Source organism: Apteryx mantelli, chromosome 2 (assembly GCF_036417845.1).
Source record: "Apteryx mantelli isolate bAptMan1 chromosome 2, bAptMan1.hap1, whole genome shotgun sequence".
Lineage (NCBI taxonomy): Eukaryota > Metazoa > Chordata > Aves > Apterygiformes > Apterygidae > Apteryx > Apteryx mantelli.
This window is the reverse complement of record NC_089979.1, coordinates 72,166,982-72,192,682: the sequence shown is the minus strand read 5'-3', so window position 1 is coordinate 72,192,682 and position 25,701 is coordinate 72,166,982. Positions and strand designations below refer to the sequence as shown.

General features: G+C 41.8%; 1 protein-coding gene across 1 annotated transcript; it reads left to right on the top strand.

The window, feature by feature from the left end:
• Positions 1 to 5,707: 5,707 nt before the first annotated feature.
• Positions 5,708 to 15,300, top strand: STMND1 (stathmin domain containing 1). The gene is given in 6 exon segments (XM_067292165.1): positions 5,708 to 5,794; positions 6,006 to 6,119; positions 7,001 to 7,184; positions 10,768 to 10,975; positions 15,032 to 15,154; positions 15,156 to 15,300. Coding segments are annotated over 6 exon segments (861 nt in total).
• Positions 15,301 to 25,701: the final 10,401 nt, after the last annotated feature.

Here is a 25,701-nt window from a genome sequence, read left to right as displayed (position 1 = left end):
TAGCTGCGGTGCCTGAGCAAGGGAGTTGGGCCAGACAACCTCCAGAGGTCTCTTCCAACCTCAACTATCCTGTGATTTTGTAAAACAGTTTAGGGCAGTCTTATGGTCAGCAAACAGTGTCCGTCCCCCTTCTCCAGGGGGCCAGTCTGAATTCAAAAGAGCACTGTGCTGGTTTGAACACTGTAGTAAGAGAAAAACATTAGCACAGCCTGCTCTCCGCTAATAAGTAGCACAGTACCTGAATCTTCTAGGAACAGTAATTAGTATAATTAACTCACTCTTAATAGAAAGGAAAGACTGAGTTTTGTCTAAAATTCTCATTTCCTACTTGTTTGCCACTCCCTAAACTGCCATGTCTCCATGAGAAACTTGCAACCTCGAAGAGAGACTTTAAGCATCCCTACTCTTAATACAGATTCAAGCAGGGGATTCAGTGCTATTCAGCTGAATAGCATTCAGTCAGTCTGGAAAGTTAAAACAATAACATATGCGAAACAGCTTGAGTCTTGAGGATGTGAACTATTCAGAATTAGTTAACAGAATTTTTTTTTAAAACCCACACACTCACCATAACATTCATCTGGTAAATCTGAATAAGAAATGTGTTCACTAGCAACACAATCTGCATGTGAACATTCTGCAAACAGAAAGACTAAATTCCATGAATCAATAATTTGTTTCAATTGTCTTAGTTCTGTTTACTATCTATGGTATGTTTGCCGAGTCTTAACTTAATATTTTATTAATGTCGGACATCTTCTGTTTCGAATCTCTGCATAAGGCTATGAGTGAACATGGCCTGTATTTACCTTGTCTTCAAAGAGAATTAAGCATCTGCAGAAGCGTTTTGCAGACGGAGCTGTACTTAAATAACTCTGCTACCATACGTTTGGAAAAATCACCACATCATCTACATTTGAGACAAGAGTTCCTTCATTCAATATAGCTCATTTTGCAAAACAAGAATACATATACCAACATTATACAAATAGTATAGTTGTTAACATTAGCATAATAGCTAAGAAATATTTGTTATCACCATTAACATGTTTCTGGCCTGTTGATTTTTAGTATTGACAGAGCTGCCTAAAATATCTAATGTTTACAACAGTGGTTCTAGCTAAAGAGATTTGGTAGAATTTGCTAATCAACTGCAACCGCTTCCTACCCGTATAACTGATGCAAAGAATGGAAAAAACAGCTAGTGGGATCCAAAGACATAAACACTTTTACTTATAACTGTGTAAGGAGAAATCCCTCTCTCTCCATATGGTTTTCTCTTGGCTCTTAATCATCTTTTCATTGGCTTCCAGCTGGCTGTCTCACTATCATCTAGCAGTATCACCAGCAAGACCAACTTGTTATGCCAAAGTCAAGCACAGAAGGATGAGAGCTACAGAGTAGTGCGACTGGATACAGCAGTCCTTACTAGGGGCAAATCTAGCATAAATTATATATGTCTGGGTCACTTGCCTCAGCAAAGCAACTACTGCTGCATTACTGAAACGCAGCAGCAGGTCTGTGTTTGCACTTTTTAGGAGTGGGCGCGAAGAACAACTACTACAATTGAAGCTACAGGGAAATTCTGCAGGCAGAAGTGTAATTACCTGAGTGGGAATTCTGGCAGAAAACCCAAACCTCTTTCTCTCCTTAAATAGAAACAAATGCTGTGCAGTCACCATGGAGAGATTACGTACAGCATTTGGCTCACACGCAGCACTGCAATATAACACACACAAAGGAGCCTGCCACGGAGCTGGTTTAGAGATACACAACTGACAACCAGTTCTGCGTTGACTACAGCCACTCAGTCAGTTGCTCCCCCTCTAGCCATCTTCCCCTTGCCAGCCTTTCAAATACTAAGCTTTATGCCAAAACTCAGGCTCCACGTTAAAGTCCAGCCCTGCAAGTTGTTTAGCCCATCTGGGAGGTCCTTCGAGCTTGCCACAGGGGTAACCCTTTAAGGATGCAATACCCTTTTGGATGAAAGTTTCAGCCCAAACAAGTCAGCTGTTCTCAACATCAGGGAAAAAGCACTTTTACTTCCCCCCACCCCCCTCTTTGTGTTGTTAAACATTCTTTGAAAAGCTTTAGTGCCCATTTCTTCAGGCTCAAAATTTGGCAGGAGGCTGGTGTTTGTCTCCAAGAAGTGCCTTTTGTCATCCCTGTGAAGTTCAGACTTCCCCAGTGTCCACAGCGCATGTTCTGGGGTGGCAGCAAGGCCAGAATTTTTTGGAAATTGTCAAGCCTACTGTGCATACATGCTGAAGGTACAGCATGCACTTGGCATGAGAATCCAGGATTTCACACAGGGCTGCTCTTTAACTGCCCGCTAGCTGGGCCCTGCCTTAAGCTGTAAGCCCCAACAAATTCATCTGCTTCCGTCTAGATGAGATTTCAAAGTGGGAATAGAAGAAAATCCTTGGGAAGGAAACATTATATTGTGCCTCTTTGTGACAGTCTACTTGGATTCAGCCAAGTGACCAGCCTTGAAGTGCAGCAGTTCTCACGTGGTCTGCAGAGACTTAGACTTCAGCTGCTAAATTGCCTAGTCTTGGCTTGTGTCCAGCACCTCCAGCTTCTAGTCACCTTCTGCAGCCAGGCCCACCTCCTCTTGTGCAGCTCATCTGCCCCCTGCCCCAGGCCTGTCCCTCAGCCCACTCCACAACCAGCCTTTTCTTTCTTCCACCACCACCCCTTCCCAGACCCAGACCAAGTTTCAGCTGCAGCCACCATCTCCTTCAACTGATCTTTCTGCTCCATCACCCCATCTCTAGCAGGTAGCTTCTTCCTGGGGAGCTCAGCAGGGCAGAGCCACAAGAGAGCAGGGAAAGGGGCTCCCCGCTCTCTCCCCAGGCCCAGAACAGGCTGCAGACTCACAGTCCTTTTGGCCTCAAACTCTCTCCATTTTCTCACTAATGCTCAGGACACTTTCTCAGTAAGTGCCTAACTATGCAGTGCCTGTTTTTAAAGAGAAATATGAATGCTCAGAGCCTCGGAAAAATCCATCCTCTAGCTTTCTATTGTTTGAAGTCAATAGGAGTGTTGTCAGATTAAAAACTTCAGAAATTTGCCTCTTTCCAAATCAGCCAAGCTTTGTTCTGTTAATAACTTCAGTCAGTCTCCAAGCATTAGCAGAGTGCTTTTTATCCGTGTACATGTCAGGCTGGAGATAGTACATGAGAATCGTTCACTTACTAAGACCAACAAAATGTTGCTCTGTATCAGGAATGCCATTCTATGGACAGTCCTTTTCTCACCTCTACACATCACCATTTCTCTCCCCTGTAGTTTGCTAATTTAGGAGCACAAAGAGGAGAGAGCTGATAAGGTCGTAGACACTGAGATGTCCTGCTCCCTATTCAGTTTTCCTAATCATCCTGCAAGCTACTAAACAGCTTTGGATTTTAGAGTTTTGAAAACAGCTCTGCTCATTTTAAAATATACATACATTTCAATTTCCTCCACATAACACCAGCAATTATAGAAACAGATGTTTGTGATTTTGTAGTCACTTTTCCCAACATTCACATCTGTGCGACTGGCTTTTGTTTTCATTCTCACAAGACAAGGCATAAAGAGACTTGCACTTTTTTTTTCCTTCCCACCATTATTTTCACAGCTTTTCACAGTTCCCCTTTTCTCTATGATTTCAACTGTTATGCTTTACATAGGCTCTGTTGCGTGTTTTTTCTTAAAGGAAAATATCTTATATTTTTATTTATGAAGAATTATCTTCTATTTTTCAACCAGTGCAGCACAAACCCTAATGCCTTGATCCTACTAATACTTGCTCATTCTTCATTTTATAGATTGATAAAATGTTACTAAAATTAGAGAAGAGTTGCTATCATCTTCAGTCAGCATCAAAGTGTGACAGCAGTCTGCTCTTGAAGCCTGTAGCTCCTATTGTTCAAAAACATACTGTTCCCTATGTTAAATTAATCATGTGCATGGGATATTCAAGGATCAGTCTCTACAGGTACAAATTTTGTTAAGACCTGAGAAGGTTTTTTTCACTTCATAAACATGAATGAGTGTCAATCTCATGCCACTTGCTAGATCCTGTATACCTTATTTCATCAAACTATCACTTATCTTTCTTTTTACATACCAAAAATTAATCTGTAAAATATGAATCATAAAGCTTACCTGATTTCTGATTATACTACAATCTATGATTTTATACCTACATTTAATCAGCTTCCTTCCTTTGATAACTGATGTTCAACTTCCATTTTATCACTGCATTCATGTTTGAAGACACAAATATGAAAATCAGCTTTTCACAAGGATTAAAATTTCACCTGTTATTTACTCATAAACAAGTTTTAGGACTGCACTATCATTGCAAGTGTTTAATCACAAATGCAAACAAGAAACTCAGTGTGTATGTCATGTCCTGACTTATACCATGCAGCAATCACATTTTAGTGCAATCATATACAACCTGCAAACATTTGTTTTAGTGTTTTGTTTTGGTTTTTTAAGTTATTTAACTTGCATTCTGTGTGAATTCAAAGGGGGCAAAAGAATCAGATCCCTGTTGGTTATGCCTGAAGAATAAAATTTCTTGAAAGACGCTTCTATCTGAAGAGATAGCAGATTCACATCTGAACGTTACGGGCAGCTCTCAGATGTCGGCACAGGGAGGCATGAACCGTCATACCCACGCACTCTGAGCTGGGTAGAGAGAAAGTAGTTACATCCACGAAGCCACAGAGCAACCTTGGCGCCATGCTTTGCACAGTCAAATAAGGCACGCTGAGGCAGGCAAAGATCACTTTAGGCTCACTGTCACACAAACAAATTTATATGACTTTCCAACCACAAGGGCTGCCTGGTTTGGACTGCAGACAACAGGAACCCTTAGGGCTGCCTGCAGCCATCCATACAGAATGACCTCGTAGGCAGGAGTCATTCTCTCTCTCAGTTTCGGGGTTCATTTGATTCACAAAGCTCACCAACCTTACTACTTGAATAACACCTGTCAGGTAAACATCTTAGTTTCTTGTACGTGGAAAAATTTGGGCAAGTGTTAGAATAGGTTTTCTAATGTGAATCAGAGTAAGGTTACAAACTGATATGCCTTTGCGACCAGGGTCTCAGGAAATAAAAAAATAATTTCTCACAGGCATCAATTTTAATTTCTTAGATTTCTTTTTTTCATATTTTGGTTTTATACAAAGTGTCTGTTTCATGTCAATACTTGTAAAAAAAAAAAAAAAAAAGTTTATTTCTCCTAAGTAGGACATTTGATGATCCCAACACAAGTGACCTGAGACATGACCAGTTATCATCTTCATCAGCTACCAGTACTCCCTTAATATTTCTCTGCTATCCTTTATAATCAACTTTTAGAACTATAAATCATGGCTTTTTTTTTCCTTTTTTTTTCCCCCTACAGACATCTACTTCTAAGGATATGAACAGAAACAAACAGTAATCAATAAATTGCACAATGGTTTCAAAGGACATTTAAAATATTTTCTCTAATCACAACCAATCCCCGTTTCCTCCCATTTAAAAGCTTGCTTTGCAGTTTGGAATTTCAGATTCAGGACTTATCTTTTGCAGTTGCTAATGGTGATGAAGAATATTTAAGAAATCTGGCCAGAGACTGAAACTTATTTCTTTTACCTGAAAGTGCCTTGATCCTCTTAAAAAAAAAAAAAAAGAAAAAGAAAAAGAAAGACTGGAGACACTCATGCGTCTTCACTGGAGTTCCCACAGAAGGTTCACTAACCCTCTGAATGACCTGCGGAGATTTGCTGCTCTCAGATCAATATCCCCAGTGAGCACACGAGAAACACATTCCCTCAATTTCAGATGAGGGCGCCTGGACAAAGATGATGACATCTGTATGCCAGGACACTAGAAGAAACCCTTCTGTGGTGTTATTTATTGTAGCAACAGGCCCTGGCAACAGTCAGACTCCATAGTGATAATGCATAACCAAGCTCCCAAGGAAGATACTACAGCACTTCTACTCCCTGGACTTGCAGCAAGGAGAAGCAGATGGTCACAGTTTTGCCATAGGCTGCAATACTTCTAACAGGCTTGTTGTAGTGCGGCTGTCCTCTGAGGAGTTAAAGAACAAGCATGAAGCCAAAACCCAGGTAGTGACTTCTTCCAAACAGACTCTGTACAAAGAATGTTAGGAGATGTCTTAGCATGGGACATACATACACAGAGGAATGGCTTTGCTGATATAACCGTAGCTCTGACTGTCACTGAGCTCTTTAAGAGAAGTGTTATTGCTCAATCAGCTTAATACAACCCTTAGACTACAGGGGAGGCAGGCTGACCATTTGGCCATGTATATGAACTGATTTTTACAGCATCTGGAAAAGTTGTTTTTTCCACAGTGTCGCACTTGCCTCATTAAAGATACAACCAGAGGCACTTATCTCCTGCAACAGAGATGAACTATAACACCTCAACAAGGTGGGTTTTTCCTCAAAAAGTTATTATGAGACTGGGAAACTTGTATATATGCAAATATTATATGGTATATTTGCACAGCAACTTGGCAAGGCTTGCTTGACTGAGTTGGCTCAGGCCCAAACATACAGAGAAGAGACAAGAATACATCTAGCCTCTAATTCTGCATTCTTTGGAGGTTCAAAGCTATTGTTTAGAAGGCATGTAAGTTAAGACATTAGTATGTGCTAATTTAAAGCTCAAAGTTTACTGTGGTCACAGATTCCTAACCACTGACCTACCTACAGGTGGCACTTAAAAGTACTGAAACATTACTCCAATACATCTAACTGGATTATGGACACGTTCACACTTAAGGTCTGCTTCCTTTCCAAAATGCTCTAAGTACCCTTTCATCACCATAAAAATCAACTTGTGACCAGCTGTGGATAAATGCCAGGAATGCCTCATGTTCCACTCTGCTCAGAACCTGCCAATGCTTTGGGGCTATGCTTCTCCTTAAGTGCACATGAACTCTCCAAGGACTTTTCTTATTTTTTTCTATATTTTCTTGAAGACTAAAAGTGATGGCATTGCAAGAACAGGGGCTGGCACCGCTTGGGATGGGGCAGCTTGGCCAACAGACAATTCAAAGAATGGAGCAGAACCTGAAGATGAGATCAGTGACGCAGACTTCCCTGGGGAATTACCAGAAAGATTTACATCTTCTCAAAAAAGAAGCAATGCACAAAACACAGATAAACACAAAGCACAGGTAGGAAAGCAAATGTCACTCCAATCTTCAGAAAGGGCAAGAAGGATGACCCAGGGAACTACAGGTCAGCCAGTCCCACCTTGATCCCCGGAAAGGTGATGGAGCAGCTCATCCTGGATACCACTTCACATGAAGGACAAGAAGGTGATCAGGAGTAGTAAGCATGGATTCACAAAGGGGAAACCTGATAGCCTTCTATGACAGAATGACTGGCTGCATAGATGAGGGGAGAACAGTGGATGTTGTCTCCCTTGGCTTCAGTAAGGCTTTCAACACTGTCTCCCATAACATCCTCACAGGCAAGCTGATGAAGTATGGACTAGATGAGCAGACAGTGAGGTGAACTGAAAACTGGCTGAATGGCAGAGCTCAGAGCACTGTGATCAGCAGCGCAGAGTCTAGTCAGAGGCCTGTGTCCACTTCTGTTCAACTTATTCATCAATGACCTGGATGAAGGCACAGAGTGCACCCTCAGCAAGTTTGCTGATGATACAAAACTGGGAGGAGTGGCTGATACACCAGAAGGCTGTGCTGCCATTCAGAGAGACCTGGACAGGTTGGAGAGAGGGCAAAGAGGAACATCATGAAGTTCAGCAAAGGCAAGTGCAGAGTCCTGCACCTGGGGAGGAATAACCCCATGCACCAGGACAGGCTGGGGGCTGACCTGCTGGAAAGCAGCTCTGCAGAGAAGGACCTGAGAGTCCTGGTGGAGAAGTTGACCATGAGCCAGCAATGTGTCCTTGTGGCCAAGAAGGCCAGTGGCTGCACCAAGAAGAGCGTTGTGAGCAGGTTGAGGGAGGTGATCCTCCCCCTCTACTCAGCCCTGGTGAGGCCACATCTGGAGTACTGCGTCCAGTTCTGGGCTCCCCAGTATGAGAAATGTGGAGCTACTGAAGTGAGTCCAGCAAAGGGCTACTAAGATGATTAAGGGACTAGAGCATCTCTCTTATGAGGAAAGGCTGAGAGAGCTGGGCCTGTTCAGCCTGAAGAAGGGAAGACTGAGGGGGAAATCTTACCAATGCACTTAAATATCTGAAGGAAGGGTGTAAAGAGGATGGGGCCAGACTCTTCTCAGTGGTGCCCAGTGATAGGACAAGAGGCAACAGGCACAAACTGAAACACAGGAAGTTCCATCTGAACATAAGGAAAAACTTCTTTACTGTGAGGGTAGCAGAGCACTGGCACAGGCTGCCCAGAGAGGTTAGAGAGTCTCCATTCTTAGAAATGGTCAAAAGCTGTCGGACATGGTCCTGAGTATCCTGCTCTAGGTGACTCTGCTTGAGCAGGGGTGTTGGACTAAATGATCTCTAAAGGTCCCTTTCAACCTCAACTATTCTGTGATTTTGTGAAACAGTAGCCAAAGTTTATACCAGCTCTGCAAAGGGAGAGACATAGGAATGCATAATCTTGAGAGTCTATTGCTGCATCCAGCTTCTATATACAGTAATGTTCATGCTGTGACACCGCAAGTATCGAGCTCTCAGCACTCATTCAAAGCCATGCAATAGTAGCAGAAAATATTTCCTAAGTGATGATTATGTTCTGCAATATGACTCAACCCCTACTACCAGAACAGGCAGCAGGATATACTTTTCTTGGCAGACTCCTGGAATAGATCAAGAGAACAAACTCAGCCTTGTACACAGATTTTCAGATCTGAGAAAACTTAATTTCCAGTGGGTGTTTTGAAGAATAAGTACTCAATATTGTCACTTTCTCCCTCCTCCTCATTTGAAATGAGCCCTCTGTAACTGGGGTTATGGCACACCGGGAATATGCATTGCCCATGCTAGTGGTGTCAGTCTGCTGGTACCATGAGTCAGTCTGCAGCACAAAACAGCCAATACAATGCCCCTCACCAGCATCAAGTACAGACAGTAAATAAATACCATGTTATTCCTTAAGTTTGCAATGAAGAGTTACAGGGCAAATTATCCTACAGAGAAAACTATCAAAGCTCCAGAAACTGTCACTGTGGTAAGCAAAGGTCTGCTAAAAATGTAAAAAGGAATACTTAAACCAAACTCTATAATCTTAGGTTATTCAGTTGTAGTAAGAGTTGCTAAGGGAAAAGCAGCACCATCGTTGGTGCATATAAAAACCCTAATTTAGTCGTTTAAATCTTCTAATTTTCAAGCGCTATGAATGGCTTACATTTCACAAACACACTAAATGGAAAATTTAAAGTGGTTGTTTACTCTTTGTAATAAACAAGGGATTGTAATAAAATATTTCAAATTGAACACAAAAGGAATAATTACGGGTGTTTGCTATTCATTAAACAGGACTTAACTCCCCAGGCCACAGAAGGATGTGATGAAAGGATTTCATTTCAGATTGAACAAAATAATTTGCTTGCTCTGAAATAGAGTGGTTCATTTAATTTCACGTTCCTTTTGAATTTCTAAACAGGAAGGTTTTTTTGTCTTGAAACAGAAGATTGAAGCATTTTATTTCAAAAATATCATACCAAGATATTTCAACTTTTTTCAGAAACCAATGCAAATTCACATCACTTGTCGATGTTGCCCACTCATCTCACTTATTTTTTGACAAAAAATGTTTTGGTATACTCTGGCTTCTGCCACATTTACAGATGCTGACTGGCAGCTGAACCCCAGTTAATGCCTTTTGGGTGACTGGTTCAGTTATTTTGGAAGAGGTACGAAATCAAATTCTACAACATGGTAGATGTCCTGTATTTTTGTTTTACAACCAAAAAAAATACATCATCATACTTATTCTGCTTATAAAGAGTAGCAGATGTCAAATAGCTGTGATTTGATTTGGTCCAAGTATTCTTCATACAAAAGCCCTAACTTCTGCTCATATAGGTTGGGCAGATGGTGCAACTGTCAACTGAGGGCTGCAAAACCTGATGCGTTCTGGCAATAAAGTTGTTCGTTTTTTATCATTCATGTTGAATATGTGGAAGCTAAACAGCCATTCAGAAGAGTTATCAAAATAATGTTTTTACTCTTAATTGCCATTCATAAATATATAATTAAGTGTTGGAATGCATACAATCAGGTCCAAATGTAGCAATGTTGTTACAGCAAAAATTACAGACAGTGAAAACATATGAAAGTTTTGGGTTCATTTAAGAGAACAGCTCAGTTATCTTCACAAAACAGCCCATTAATAGGCTTGTCTAATCCCATCCTAGATTAGCTTTCTCTAATCAGCTCACAGAACCCTTCAGAAGTTAATTTATAAAGAGCTCTCTATGGCTCTCATTTGGGAATATGCTTAAAACACTGGCTTTACAGGCCTTCAGTATATGCTTCCACATTTTCCTGAACACAGCCTCCTGGGTATAACTGACCACAGCAGGAAGCTGAACTAGGTGGAACTCATGCAAATGTCAGCACCATTTTTCAAGCCACTAACAAGCCTACTGCAAAGTTGAAGCAGGGAAGAAAGCTTTGAGGAGGCCTTTTCCATTGGACGCCTTCAGTAAATAACCCCCTGAATAAAAACTCTGTATTTGGAAATGGCATTCAAACAAAACTTCATGATCTAATTGTGCTACAAGTAATAACTTTTAATGTTTTCATCTTTCGAAGATGCGTTCCTCACCAGCAAGTTCATCAGTAAATCAGGGCCCATACAGGAAAGGGGGAGGCAAAAGTCATCAGACATTCTGGAGGAGCTGAGGATGCAGGGAATAATCAAGAGCCAAACTACAACTGCTGGGACTGGAGAAGTCCTGGAAAACAAGTGTCATTATATGAGACAGGACCTCTGCTACAGCTCTGACCCTCCTATGAGCTCCCTGTGATTCTATTTCTGCACGCACAAACCATCCAGGCAAGTTTCCTCTAAGATTTTATAGCGAGTTGTTAAACAGAACAGTAATATGGAGACGTTCTTTAATACCACAGAAGCTGACCGCAGTTTTCATTCATTCGTTTACAGCTTCCAGGCTCATTTCAAATGAGGAGGAGGGAGAAAGAGACAATATTGAGTACTTAATTTCCAGTGAGTATTTTGAAGAATAAGTTTTCTCAAATCTGCAAAGCTGAAAGAAATTTGCTGTCAAGACTTGTAATTACACTTAAATCAGGACATCAGAAATCCTAAATATCCACATTTCTGAGAAGTCTACAACTCACATTTGATCCCACACTGAGAAACTGTTGCAAAATGGATTTTTAAAATGATTTTATGGAACTGGTATGGACTAAGAAGCTATTGTCCTTTTTTTTTTTTTATTGAGTAATAATCAAAGATTTATTTTGGCTTCTGAACTCATAAATTTATTTTTTGTTGTCAAGCATTATGTTAAGGATCAGATGCCTCTTCCAGATCAGGTTTCAAGTAGCAAAGGAGGGAGAAGGTCTACAAGGAGTTTGTAAGAAGTTTAATGCCATTTGTGGATATGCACAAAATGCGATCCTACCACTGCTTAGACAAAGCTGAACACAGAAACAATTAAAGCTCAAACCAAGGATGGTTCCGAGTAGCTTTGTGGTTTGAGACAAGCCATCCACACATCTCCAGCCTTGGCTACTTTTATTAATAAAGAACACACAGAAACTTCCATAACAAGGACTAAACAAACAAGTGCCCCCTTACAATCTGGCCACTGGCACTGCATGACACCTTTCCCCACTGCCAGCACTTTGGGGAGTGGGGCTGGAGGGTATCTGAGTACAGCTCTGCTATAGCCTTTGCGTGCTTCCCTCAGGCAGATTTTTGAGCATCTGAGAGGATTATCCCCTCCATGGTTAAATTTAGATAGCATACTGCAGGCAGGATTTTGCAATTTTCCTCTTCATAAGCAAGGCAAGTGTCTGTTCTTTTTTCCTTCTGTATTAAAAAGCTTTCTGGTATTAAATTACACATACTCTTCTACTGCTCAGACTGTGCCATTTCTCCTTCGAATTTCTATATCCCTCCTCCTAACAGGAGGATTTTTTTTTTTCCAGTCAATACAGCTTTTAAAAATGAACCTTGTACTTTTCATTAAGAAAGCCAACTTTTCCAAGTGATATTTTACATTTGAGCTGGGCCCACCGCTGAGCAACCTGCAAGTGAAAACATAAATCTGTCACTAGCTGTTAACTATTAGCTCTCCCCTAGCAGCAGTGGAAGATTTGGCCTGTGCTACCTCCTATAAAGATAATTTATTACATTTGAGCTCAAATCCAGCAAATTACTTATGAACAGAGGGACAAAATTCACTGAACACAGACCTAGTAGAAAAGGGTTATTATCTAGTTATTGTTACAACATACAGATATGGATTTTGACCACAAACATGTGTGAATTGACACCTAAAATATTGTAATTCACCAGGCAAAAGCATGAATGAATTTATGTAAACTATCCATCTAGCACTAGTTTCAATGAAGGAGAGAGCTCATTCACCTCACAGCAATGTGAAAGGCTAGTGCAACTAGGTTTGAGTTTATTTTTCACAGTAATACTGAAGATTGAGATAGCCTTGCAAGAACTTTCCTATCTGATCACAGACCTTTCTCCATGTAAGTATCTGCAACTTAAGCTTTGGTTACATTACCTTACATCAAGGTTTTCTGTCATTGCCAGTACTGTGAAATAACTATGCATTAAGCCTTCAGTCTTTTGACTCTTGCTCACTTTATCCTAAGGGAAGAAACTCTAAGCGGTACAGGCTCGCATGCCCTGTTACACCTGTTTCTAAGCACTGGTACTTTAAGGGAACAAAACTATTGAGAGCAACATTTTATGGATCTAGTGCAACAAAGCCAGGGAAGACCCACACATACCACAGAATAAAACTAGCCTCTGTTATTTTAACAGTGGCTATTACTCAAATTGCCAGCAGAGCTAGAATTCCTACTTGAAATACAGATATAAAAGCATCTTTGCGTGATTGTTTCAGCATTTCAGGAAAAGAAAAGTGTAATTGATATTTTTCCTCCAATGCTTCAAAGGATTTTAGCTGATGTCACCTGTGAAAACATTTCATCCTCACCCATGAAGAGTTACATTAAGCTCTTGACCAACACTCCCACTCCCTAAAAATGGCAGGGGTTGAATTGTAGGCAGCACTGGACGCTAGTCTGCTAGCGCAGCAGCAGTTGTGGGGCAGTCTATCAGGCACTTTTCAAAATCTCCCTCTAAAGGTACTTCTATATACATGAGCTAGAGGGTAAGCAAAAGGACCAAGAGCTATAGTTTCAAGTGAAGCAGACTATGGGAATTTGACCTACTTATGGGTTATCATTCACAAAGGATGTGTATAGATTATTATATTAGCATTTCCATGGCTCATAGCTTTCACTGGGGCTTCCTTGAAGCTATGAGCACTCCTGATCTCCCACAGCTATTTAGCTCAGAGTTGTTGTTTTCTCAGCTTTTATAAATAGAGAACAATCTGGGAAGTGACCTGCTTGCTGAATAAGTATTGCTCAGTATGCAATACCTTCCCACTTCAGCCTTTGGTTAGAATGGCCTTTGTCAGTAGAAAGATTTTTTTTCCCTCTTTTGTTTCATTTTTATGATGATTGAACATTGCTTTGTTCAGAACTTTGTGTGTCATCTGCATTGAAAAATCTCCTTCGTAAATCAATTTTCTTCCTACTGATTCATGTTCCACCTTCATCTCACTAAATGAGTCATTTTCTATGCTATTTGCAGCACCTAACACTTCTGGCAGTGAGGCCTGACTTCTAGAGTTATTTATGGCAGTAAGAGTCTGGGGAGCAGATAACTCAGGAGACTTGTAACAGGATAGTGAGTATTTAACCAAAGGTCCTCAGTTTGAATTTAACACTGCTAAAACTGCTTCTTGTACAGGAAAGAGCCTCAGCCTCCTGGCTGGGCAAATAACCACATCTTTCCAGAAGTGCTACCCTCAGCAGCAGAGATCTAGGATTGGGCTGCTCATGTGCATGCAGTAGAGGCCAGCACCGTCACTTTAACATGATCATGAAGCTCTAACAAAACCATCTTAAATCTCTTCACTAGTAAAAAAGTAACCTCCCTACATACTTAGGGCCTCATTACCAAATCTCCTTGTCTGCTGAACGTGCAGCAATGTTGCAAGCTTTACAGAAACATCACTCATCAGGAAATGGGATTCTCACTATGGGCAACACTCACTCAAATAAGCGAACACTGAGGTTATTAGCACATTATTACCTCTAGGCTTTCTTTGGGATCAAAGTCCCTCACGTACTCAGACTTATACACATGAAAAAAGCTGGAGGCAAGTGACAAAGTGTCATTCCAACATCAAAATAAACAATACTGCAATTTTTTAATGTCTCTACAGACAAAGGCCCTGGAAAAGACGCTGAAGCAGCCACCAGCTAAGCTGAAAAAAATCATTTTGAAAAAAAAAAAGTGGGTGATATTACAGTGAAGGACATATGAAGACTTCTGCTGAAGAGAAAAAACAGGCCATCTAATTCTGCTGTTTTTTCAGAGTTTGTTTTATCATCTAAAGGCCTCTGCTTTTTACAAACTTAGCTAACGACAGTTTATCTGCAAGCTACTATCAAAATCTGATCAATGGCAGGGCAGTGAGTACTATATTCATCTCATAGGCATTGAAAGGCCAGGTTGTTAGTTTATTTTTTGCTGAAAGCCTGAAAGATTATCCTAAAAATATACATAGAAGAGGAAGTTTCTGGAGCAGTTCTTTCTATAGCAAAAGATACATCTTCAATGGGTACCACAATAAATTGGCTAAGTTCAGTAACAGCTGGAATTATGTTCTGGTTGCGTTTGGATAGAAAGATAGAAGCAACTGCTGCATGTGTTCAGTACACCTACTTCCATCCCTCATTATAAAGTGCTGTTTTATTTCTTTTTTTTTTGTTTTTTTTTTTGTTTTTTTAGAATAGAGGAACTGAACAAAAGGCCACAACACACTGCATTTTTTCCAGCAGCTACCCATCAAACTACAAGTAAACAGACTGAAAAAGACTACCCAAGTTTTGAAAGTCAAGAAGCAAGAGACTGCTCAGCCCTCACCTTTAGATGGGGAGCCAGGTGTGCTTCTGAAGAAAGCAGTAGCTGCAGTAGAAACCACAAACGATTACGCTGAGGACTTGGCCATTGAGTCTGACGTAACTTACAACTGCCTCAATGAAACAACCTGGATCTAAGCTCTCTTGCAAGAATGAACCACTCTGCTCCCTGTGCCTTTCTTTTCTTGTGGGCACATGTAGCTGATATGCCACAGGGGAGAGCCAAGTCCTATTGCTGCCCACTCCACCTGGGAAAATGGCACATATCTGACTGTGATTGCTCCACAATAATTGAAAGTGGCAAAAGAAAGGAGGAGGACCAGGAAGATGACTAGCCAGTTACACAGTTTGGGCACATACACATTATCGTGGTTCTTGTAAACTTACTTAAATTATATTTAGCTCACTACTTTGATGGCTCTAGGAAAAGATTCCCTTTCCCTAGGGAGCAGAAAACAGTAGGTTAGAAAAGTATTCTGTATCCATGGGAAAACAAAAACAGGAGTGAGCAGGGAAAAGAAAGAGCTGTGAACAGCAGAGGTCTAGGGCAGCAGAACATGGAAGGACTCTAAGAGCAAGAACAAAGTGTTTTAACTTGCTGTGCAGGGCAACAGGGAAAGAGGTGACTGCTTCAGATAGTAAGGTGACAACAGGCCACAGGAATGTTGCTTTGAGAAGCATTGAGCATACCAGGAAAAGACAGAACAAGTACAGAAACTGCAGTGGAGAAAACAACTACTGCACTGAAATATATAAAGCACAGGGGAGCAAGTTATCCATATGGAAGGAGATGACTGTTTCCGTAACTGAGCGATGCGCTTGGTCTGCCTTTTGAATTTGCAATCACCCACACCTTACCTCCAGTGCACATGCAACATTTAGCATCGCCAGCTCTTCCAAAAGCAGTGAGAAAAGCAATCATGCCCTTTGTGCTTTCCCTTCTACCATCCCCACGATCGCCTTCTGGTCCACCTCCAAATACATGCAGTCCCCACTTCCATCCTGACCACAGGCTCAACCCACCTCCCTTACCCATCAGTCCTAGACCATAACTTACCTCTGCTCCTGCGCTGGCTTTTTATTTCCTTCTCTCCAGCTACAGATGACACTATCTTCCTGTCCACTTTCCAAGCCCAGGAGAGTCAGCTGCAGCACAGGACCATTCTTCTCTTAAATCATAGGCCAGGTACTGCAGAATAGAGGAAAAGATATCTCCTGTTTTTGCACACTCCTCCCAGGAAGAAAAAAAACCTGCCGAGCTTTCCTGCTTCCTCTTCACTTGCCAGACTTGTGCTAAATCACTAAGGGGAGGGGCAAGAGCTTTTTTTGCTTTTTGAACAGCTGGGAGCCCACCTGAGGAGCTGAGAAAGGCAGCTGACCAGAGAAAAAGCTTATCCCTTCAGTTGAACTCCAGTCTTGGCCAAATTGGCAGGTTTTGTGGAAAAGATGGGGCACATTAGCAAATACAGAAGAAAACCTGAAAATAAGCCTGTATTGCCTGGAAAGAATAGTAGAAAAGTGTGTGTGTGTGGGGGGGGAACCTTAGGAAATAGAGAAACTTGATTTGGTTGATTCAAAATTATGCAACAATGACAAACAGAAGTAAGAAACCTGAGGATATAGCTTGTCTGCACAGTTCTAACTAACTAACTAACTAACCCTGGCTCCTCACTGAATGTTGTCTCTAAGATGGATACCTTAAACCAAGGCTACATGGCCAGGTTTGGAATAGAAACATGTGTGTGTATACATGTATATATGCATACAAAATGGTTCACTTAGCTGGGGTAATTTGCCTCCTTTTGTAGTGAAGATAAGGATTAAATTATTCAAGTGCTAATAGTCTCCCAATGCTTTCCCACAGTTTGAAGGACAAACTACTGCCTGCCACCAGCCAACACCATTTCTCCCACAGTTCCCTGGGAGAGGACCTTGACTCTCCGCAGCACAAAGCACCAGGTGATATGTCCCCAGAAGGCCTTGTGAAACGGAGGAGCACAGCATCAGGAAAGGTGGCTTTTTTGTAGTATGAATGCTCATGATCCCCTACCTGGCTCATCTGTGCATCACAGATGATTACTAATCTCTCAGATTAACTCTACATACAGCCTGAAAAAAGCAACAGTAAACAAAAGAGCCTTTTTGGGTGTTATTACTAACAGCAGTCTACTTAGAAAAACCTCCTAAAAAAATAAATCAAAGACTCAAACTACCATTGAACTGCAGCACAATGTAGTGTAACTGGTAGGCTGATGGGTGATGCTATCTGCCTTGTCATCTTCAGCTGGGGAGGACAGAGAGCTGTCTCAGAAGCTAAACACTAATCTCTTCCTCCTGCAGACATCCAAGTGTTTAAGCCCAGAGCAGGTGCCTTTTTCATGTCCACCTCAAAGGACTGGGTGGGTGTGAAAGGTATGTAGCCTGCTATGCAGTGTCAGGTTGCTCATATAGGATGAGACCTCCCTGGATGACCATGTTAGACCCATGGGAGTAATGTTCCAAGTCTAAGAAGCTTGTTGGAAGGGACTGTGTACAAGTAGTGGAAGGCAATCTCAAAAAAAAGCATGGTTCCCTCCTCCCAAAGTGTTCATGACAACTGTAATTATTGCCTCTGTTAGGAGAAGCTACTGAAACCTGCAATTCCATACTTTCAAAAAATGATTTTTGCATAGTAAGTTTCTGAGCCCTTTCTTGCAATAGATGATATAAACTATTGGCCAGGCACACACCTTAAATCTTTTCTGAACGTGGAAACTGTCTAAAAATAAAGTTCAAATCTCTCTGTTAGGTAATGTTTGTACTACTAAAAAGCAAAGCAGTTAAAGGCTGTCTTACTGAATTGTGTATTTACCTGAACACTGATCTAACTCCCATTGAAAACCATCCATATCTTTCCATTACCTTCAGTGGATGTTGGACTTCTCTTGGTTCCTAAAAGAATAGCTAAGCAGGGAGAACAAAACTGCATTTCTGAGCAAAGGAATTGCCTGCTGTTTCAACTGAGTTCAAAGGAACAGGACACTGAATATTCCTATGAATAAAATTACACTGAAATATATCTGACAGCTGATTTCTGCAGGGTGGCTAACTGCTTGGGCAAAAAAAGCAGGGCAGCAAAGCGAAGACAATGAGAGCTGCTCTGTTCATCAGTCTTCCTTATGCCTATAGCAAAAACCTACAAGCAGGTGCTAGATGTCTGTTTTTAAAAAGCTTTCAAGTATTTCATGTTCCCCTGTTTGACTGGGAGGTCTGTTACCAAAGACATTGGTGCAGAGTTCAGCAAAACCCACGACCAAGCACCACTGACTTGTGTCATACGCACATTTGCACTAATTCCTGCTCCCTGAAGGATCTGAAAATGGCTTTGGGTAGGCAGCAGGAGCAGGCAGCACCATAGCACCTGAGCAAGAGAGCACCAGCCTACCTTGCAGCACCATGCTCTCTCTGCTAGCCATTACAGGGGGAAGAGAGACACACGAGCCTAAGCAAAGCCGACTTGAGCAGAGATGCCTTTTCTCCCACGCTAGGGCAGTGATGGGAAAGGAAGGAGAAACACCACATTTGTCCAGACCAGCCAGAGCTCTCCTCAGATACTCAACCTTCACAGACTTGTCTCCATAGGAGTAGTTTGCCTGAATTTCTCCCTCAGGCTTCACCAGAGGGCAGCCACTATGTGAAACTGAACTTGAACTGGCCGAGCAACTGGATGAACAGAGCCAGGGGTACAGACATTTGAACATGGGCAAACATCAGGACGATCAGTACTCAGAAATTGTCAAAGTACAAGCCTGTAAAATCTTGCCAAACTCCTCTGAGAGCAGGCCCTTGTGAGGAGCATGTTCTGAGCCGCTGCACAGCCCTGGAGCTCCTCTGCTGCCCCAGGTTCCTTTGAGGCAACCACAAATCCATCAGCACATCACAGATGACATCAGCTAGCTGCATCTAACACATATCAGGGGGAGGGGCACAGAGCAGCAAAAGTTCTGGTATCATGAGGCTGATGTGACATGTGAAGTGCTACAATAGCTATGGGGAAGGAGGAGGGAACCAAAATGGATGAGCATGACATATACTATAACACTTCTGCTACTCCTACTTCTCCCTGTTCCAGGGTTTTACTGAGGTTGCAGCATGAAGAGAAACATGCAGGGCTTGTGGGCTGACTGACAGAGGAAGCACAGAGGGTAGCTCAGCTTACCATGACAACAGGCTGACCCTACCACAAGCAATCTGATCCCTTCCTCCAGTTCAGCCTTCATGGACTGACTGACCCTCAGCAAGCCATTGCATGCAGGCTGGTGGCTCTGCACACTGTCTCACCAGCAGTGAGAACCCAGCCCTTCATATCTCACTCTCCCTCTTTGGTCTAATTCCAGCATCACTCCCACATCTTCAATCCTGACAGTCTCAGCTTCTTCCTAGTCCTGCATGCAACATTATTTCTCGTGATGTGGGATATAAATCACCACATAGATCTGTACTCCAGCAGACCCACCTTACTACTGTCTTCTCTTTGAGCAGGAGTGGCAGCATGCTACAGCAGCCTGCAACACCATTTGCAGATGCACAAGCAGCAGCAAGCTCTGGACTTGGCTTTCCCCTGGGAGGTCACCAGATTTCCTCTTCCTCCTCCCTCCCCAGCAGGTGTCACTCTGCCCCACCAAAATCCTGCTCAACTCCTCCAGGTCCTTCTGCAAGCAGGCAGAATAAGCACCCATCTCCCACCCTAACTTTCTTACTGCTGCTGATCAGCAGCCAAATTTACCACTAGATCACAGGGCAACTGCATGTGAAGACACATATTAGCACTCTGACAGCCAGCAAGAGCCCACTGCAAAACACATCCCCTCTCCTTTGGGCAACTTGTTCCTCTCCAGCTCAGGAGCCAGCAGTCACACCAGAATTCCCTCAAAGCCTCCTGCATGCCTCCTGACACTACCTTCCCTCTTCTCCTCACCACCTTCCTTCTTTTAATAGGGAGGCAGTTTAATTGTAGCACAAAGATTAGGAAAAGCTGTGGGTGGTTAAGGGGGAAAGGGCACCCAGAGGAGCAGGTGTCCAGCACAGCTGACCCAAATCCTGCTGCAGAGAGGGGCCAGATTCTCCTGGCTCCTGGGATCTGTTTGCAGGCTCCTCATCACCTGCTCCCAAGGAAGGAGGTCTGAGCAGTTGCTCTGCCTTTGAGATTAGATATTTATTTATGCATTCATCCATTTTTTTCCTAAGACATTTTGAGCAGGAAGGGAAAATATACCACACACACAGTATTTATATTGCTAGCCCTTTCAGTTGCAGTTTCCTAAAATACTTAGCTAAAAGAAAGGTGTGAATAAATATTTGTTTACGCTGTCACTAGAAAAAAAGAAAAAAGAAAAAAAAAAGAGTTCCATGGATACAGAAATAAAGTTAACAGGAAATAAAATTACGGGTATGTTATTAGTTTGCTTTTTTTCTTACTACAAACACAAATCTACCATAAGAAACAAAAACAGACATTTCCCTAACACTTTTTCCCATGCCAAACATCTATTAAAGGAGAATGTTCCATGTGGTAGTGAGATGAGCAGTTCAAGGGAAGGCAAATAAGCAAAATAATCAATGGATGAGGGCCAGGGCCAGGGCCAGATTTTGCTCTGACAGGGGTTTGCCTCTGTCTCCAGGAAAAGCAGTAACATGGATCTTGTGCTTGTGTGCGGAGACTGATACCTCTGGTTGTCTGGCAAGTTCATTCATGGGCAGGTAAGAGTGCTGTTGTACTTCCCTTTTTGACATGGTCAGAGTTGCTCCCTTCATGTTTCTGTTTCTTCTCTAAGGTCAGATTTTGTATCTTTCTCTCAACTTTCTCATTTTGTTCATCTATTCCTCTGACATTCTTCTTCTCTCTGACCCAGCTCTCCTTCTCTCCAGGATACAGGGGGGGCACTAGTCTTTACCTTGTCCTCACTGCATTGCAATTCTCTCCATGCTGAAGGAGAAGAATGTTCCATTTAAAACACCGGTCTTTTCTGCTGAGACACCGAATTCTTCCATTTTAAGGTAGTGTGTGGATGTCTGCGGCAAACAGCTTTCTCATAAAATGCAAGACACAGCTGACTGCCATGCCCTGCCTCTCTGGGGGGAAATGAAATGCACACCTAGACCAAGAGAGGCATTCCTAAATGAACTCCTGAAGTTCAATAGACAGGAGCAGCTGGCAGGAGCTGAGATCGCTCAGATTTTGAGTTGTTTGAACTCTACATCCAAACTGTTAAATCTTGAGTAAGTCTCCGTTTTATAAACAGCCTGTAGCGCTGAACCAGTCTGCTGCAGCAGCTCTCAGGAGCTGTCTGTTGTGAAGCTGCAGTTTCCTGTTTTGCTCTGCACACACTCTTAGTATCATCTGGAATGATGAAACTTAATTCAGTCCTTACAACCTTGTTTAAGCACTGCTTTATCTGACAGCCTCTGTCAATATAGCTGAGACCAAGCCAAATTATAAAATTGTGGGGATATAATTGTGCTACAGAATGCCATACTTTGGCATAAATTCAGGGAGCTTAATGACAAGAAGGCCCATTAAATAATGTCATCTGACCTCCTATATATACAGAACATTACATTTAATTACTGAGTGTAGTATTAAGGGTACAGAGGGATCTTAAGCGAGAAATTTGAATCAGGGGCCTACAACCCCGATTTGTTTTTCTACATTAATTTTACATGTTAAAACAACTTGGCTGCTTTTCAAGTGCTGTCAGAAGTGCTGGTTTCCCTTTGAAGAGCCAAAAAGTTCCTTTTTCAGGCAGCATGTCAAGAGAAACCATCTTCCTCCCAGCACAGGATAAGCAAGTATTGAAAAGAGACTTTGGTGACTCCATGAGCAACTACTGAAGAAATCCCAAATGGCAGAAGACTCCCAGGTCTTAATGTATAAGGGAAATTTTGGGGGCAGCAGGCACAGGGAAAGGAAAGAATTCGTGAGGAAGGAGGGTTGGATACTGAAATGCTTCAGAATAGAAAAGTATCTGCTATGCTACCCCTCCCAGAATGGGAATAACAGAAATATTTTCCTCCTCCTTTGGAAGAAAACAAAGTATTTAATAAAACAAAGATGCAACCTTTACAAAATAAAAGCAGTAACAATCACATACAGCAGGTACTCCATTTAGCTCAGGAAATTCCCTCTCCTTTCCTGTTGCCTTGCTTATTAGGAAGGCACGGGATAAAGAGATATCATCAGCGATGTTAACACAGCTCTTCTGCAGATATCGTACATAAGCTCCAGTCAGAGACTCTCTTTTACTGCTAAGCAGCTAACTCTGGAGATATGTTTCCAAACAAGCTGATAGAAGCTATCTCGGGCAGGGAGAGGGGAGAACAGCGGTAGCTAGCACGTCCTACGCTGGTGTATGACCCCTGAGTGCCCTTAGTCGCAACTACCCAATTAACCCTTCTGCCTGGGATTTTTATTTTGTGGAGTGATTTGTTCTGAAATAAAGACCTGACTGATATATAAACAGCAGCATAAACTTGCCCTTTACCAGCCCTTCCCCACTCAGCTGATATTTTCTTTTCTCCTGTTCCTTCTGGGTTTTCTCTTTAACAGGTCATTTTTTATTTTTTATATTTGAACATCTGTGGCAGGTGGTGGATCCATTCTCCTTCTCCAGCAGATTTAGCATAAGCAATGCTTTTGTTTTGGAGCAGGGGAAAGTGGGAGAAAGAGAATAAACAAGGTAAATATAAATAAATTCAGAAAAAGATTTGCAAAGACAGCATAGGGAAGATTTTCTCTGCTGCAGATCAGAGTATTTACAGTAGTGTGCTCTGGCAATATGCAGTGCCTGGCTACTATACTATGCTGACATGACTGCTTCTATTATTTGGAACCTATTTATATTCTGGAAGATAGCAGAGCCAGCTAGTGATATGGAAGTGGATGATTATTGGCAATGACATCTCTACGAAATGCTTAGATTAGAGTCGTACTTAAAAATCAAATGAGTGAGATCTATCTGCAGAACTGTAAAATGCAAAAAGTCCTACTAGGCACTAAAAACTTCCTTCTGAAGTTGTATTCTCCTCTGGCTGTGAGAGCCATTACCTTTCCAGAACTAAAAACATGAACTGGTTGGAGCTAAAGAGTAGAAGTTCTCAGGCTTGGACTGCAGGAAATCAACATTATCAAAAACACACTGTGTTACACTGTGACTTCATCTATACCAGGAACTTAAATATGCCTGGGGCCAAATGGCATGAAACACCAACAATCCCCTATCAAATTATCTTTTCATCCAAAAAATGTCTGCATCTGAACATGGGAATGGTTCTTAGTCCAGAGTATGTTCTGAACTGTGCCTGGGAACTGCCTGGGAAAGTGCTAATTGGCCGCTGCCAAAACTGCCAGAGACTGTTCTGACAATTTAACACTATGACAATTTATATTCATTTATATAGTTTATATTCAGGAACCTTTCTTGGCACTAGAGGTGGATGTAGTCTGTCTGAAACTGTGTTTTCCTCACCCTCCTGACCAGTGTAGTATTCTGTCTTCTATCCTCCATATTATGTGTCTTTGAGCACACTGCCAAAAAGACTTATTTGTTCCATGATTACAGAACTACCGAGCAGAAACGAGCTATTTTAGTTAATAGTCATATTAAATACAAAATTAATTAAACTGGACCCAATCTGCTTGACAGAAACGCTGTGCTTGTATCTCAATGGCCCTAGTGATCCACAACTGTCACGCTTTACATATTCCTTCTTCCCTAAGAGTTCCTGAAAGATCACCCCTTGCACAGGCAGTTCAGGCATCCCTTGGGAGCACTTGTTTACTACAGGAGCATGACAGGCAAAAGAGAGGCTAGCAAAGGAGAAGATTTTCTCATGGATAGGCTTCATGAGCCAGAACACCAGGGCACTAAAAGTGCCCTTCAGCACTTGCCCTGCTCCTTGGTATATCCATGCCTCTCTTGGTTATTAGCATCATGGGATATTAGCATTCAGAAGAAAAAATATTTCATGATCCTATAGGATACTGAACACAAGCACTAGATGGAGCAGTGGGCAAACTTCTGGACTCTTTCGTTGCTTATATTCAATTCATAAAGTTACCAGATAGCCCACTTGGAATTTGAACCATCAAGCTGAGCTCCAGATCAGTGCTTTGTAAAGGCGCAGGAGTGCCTTGTGTAGGGCTCCCAGCTGGAACTATCACGGTGGACTACATGACATTTTAGATTTAGTACAGCTACTGCTGATGTATAACTGGACACCACATTCTTAGATATATTCTTAGATGCTTGTACATACTTTTCTGCCTAACACTGTCAACCAATATACACTCTTTTTGAGGATTTTCATTACAGATCTGTAGTTCCACTGTAGCCCACAAGAAACATTAGACTGCTGAGTGCTTCCGTGAACATACAACAAATAAAGGCAGGGTTGTTTACCTATGGATGATACATTGCACCTTGTATGCCTTCCAGAAATACTGCAGCTTTGCCATAGCTGGTAGTCCACAAAGATTCTGGGCCTCCCTGCTGTCTGAGAATTTCCAATGTGAAGCCTTCCTGACTTCAGAAAATACAACATATGTATGGAGTTGGGGTGTGGAGGATTAAGGCATCTGTTCTGGATTCAAGGTATTTCCCCAGCTGGAGAAAAAGCTACCTTAAAGGTTCAAAATATGAAGGTTTGGTGGGGAAAAGTATTTTGTTAGAAAACAGCCTCATTATTCTTCAGGTAACATGGTGGGAAGAGGGGTGACAGATATAACTTCTAAGCATTTGGGAATGCCATTGCAAAATATATCTTTCTTTAAAGAACAAAAATAAAAAAGGAGAGAAGATATTTCCATGTCTTTCCTTGGCAAAAACAATCTTTGTAATGTCAACCAACAGCTAGGGTTGAGCTTATCACTACCTCCACTGTGACCTGCTCTCCCACCTCAGCTCCCTGTTCTGGCTTCTGAAACCAACACCCTTTGGAGCAGACTAAATAATGGACTTTTCACTTCGGGGACTACATCAAATAAATGAAAAAAAATTCATGGGGGTTGCTTATGCAATTATTCAATTATCTCTAAGACCCTACTTTTTAAACCTCACTGTAAAAATGAAAGAGGGTCACTTTCAAAATGAAAAGTTTAACTGGATTGTTTCAAAAATGGCACTTACTCTAAGCTCTTACCCTTCCTTGATGCTTTCCCTCTAAACTATTTTTCAAAGTCTATCCTAGCTGCCAATTTCATGCTAAATGGTTTTAGTTTTCTTGAAACTGTAAATGTCCCTCACCGGATTATTAAGATACCAGTGAAGTTTGAAACGATTACTTCGGAGTTATTTGAAGAATTATTTGTATCAGCAGCTAGACATGAACCTCTATACAAACATCTATATCATCAGAAAGCTGACAGCAACCCTAAATTCTTAATTTTTTTTCTCACTCCCCTCTTTTCTAACATGCTTCCTAAATTCTCCCAATGAGTTGCTCAAAATTCATCAGTTTGACTTTACACCTGCTGCCTGCTCTCAAGAGGCAGGAACAGACTAT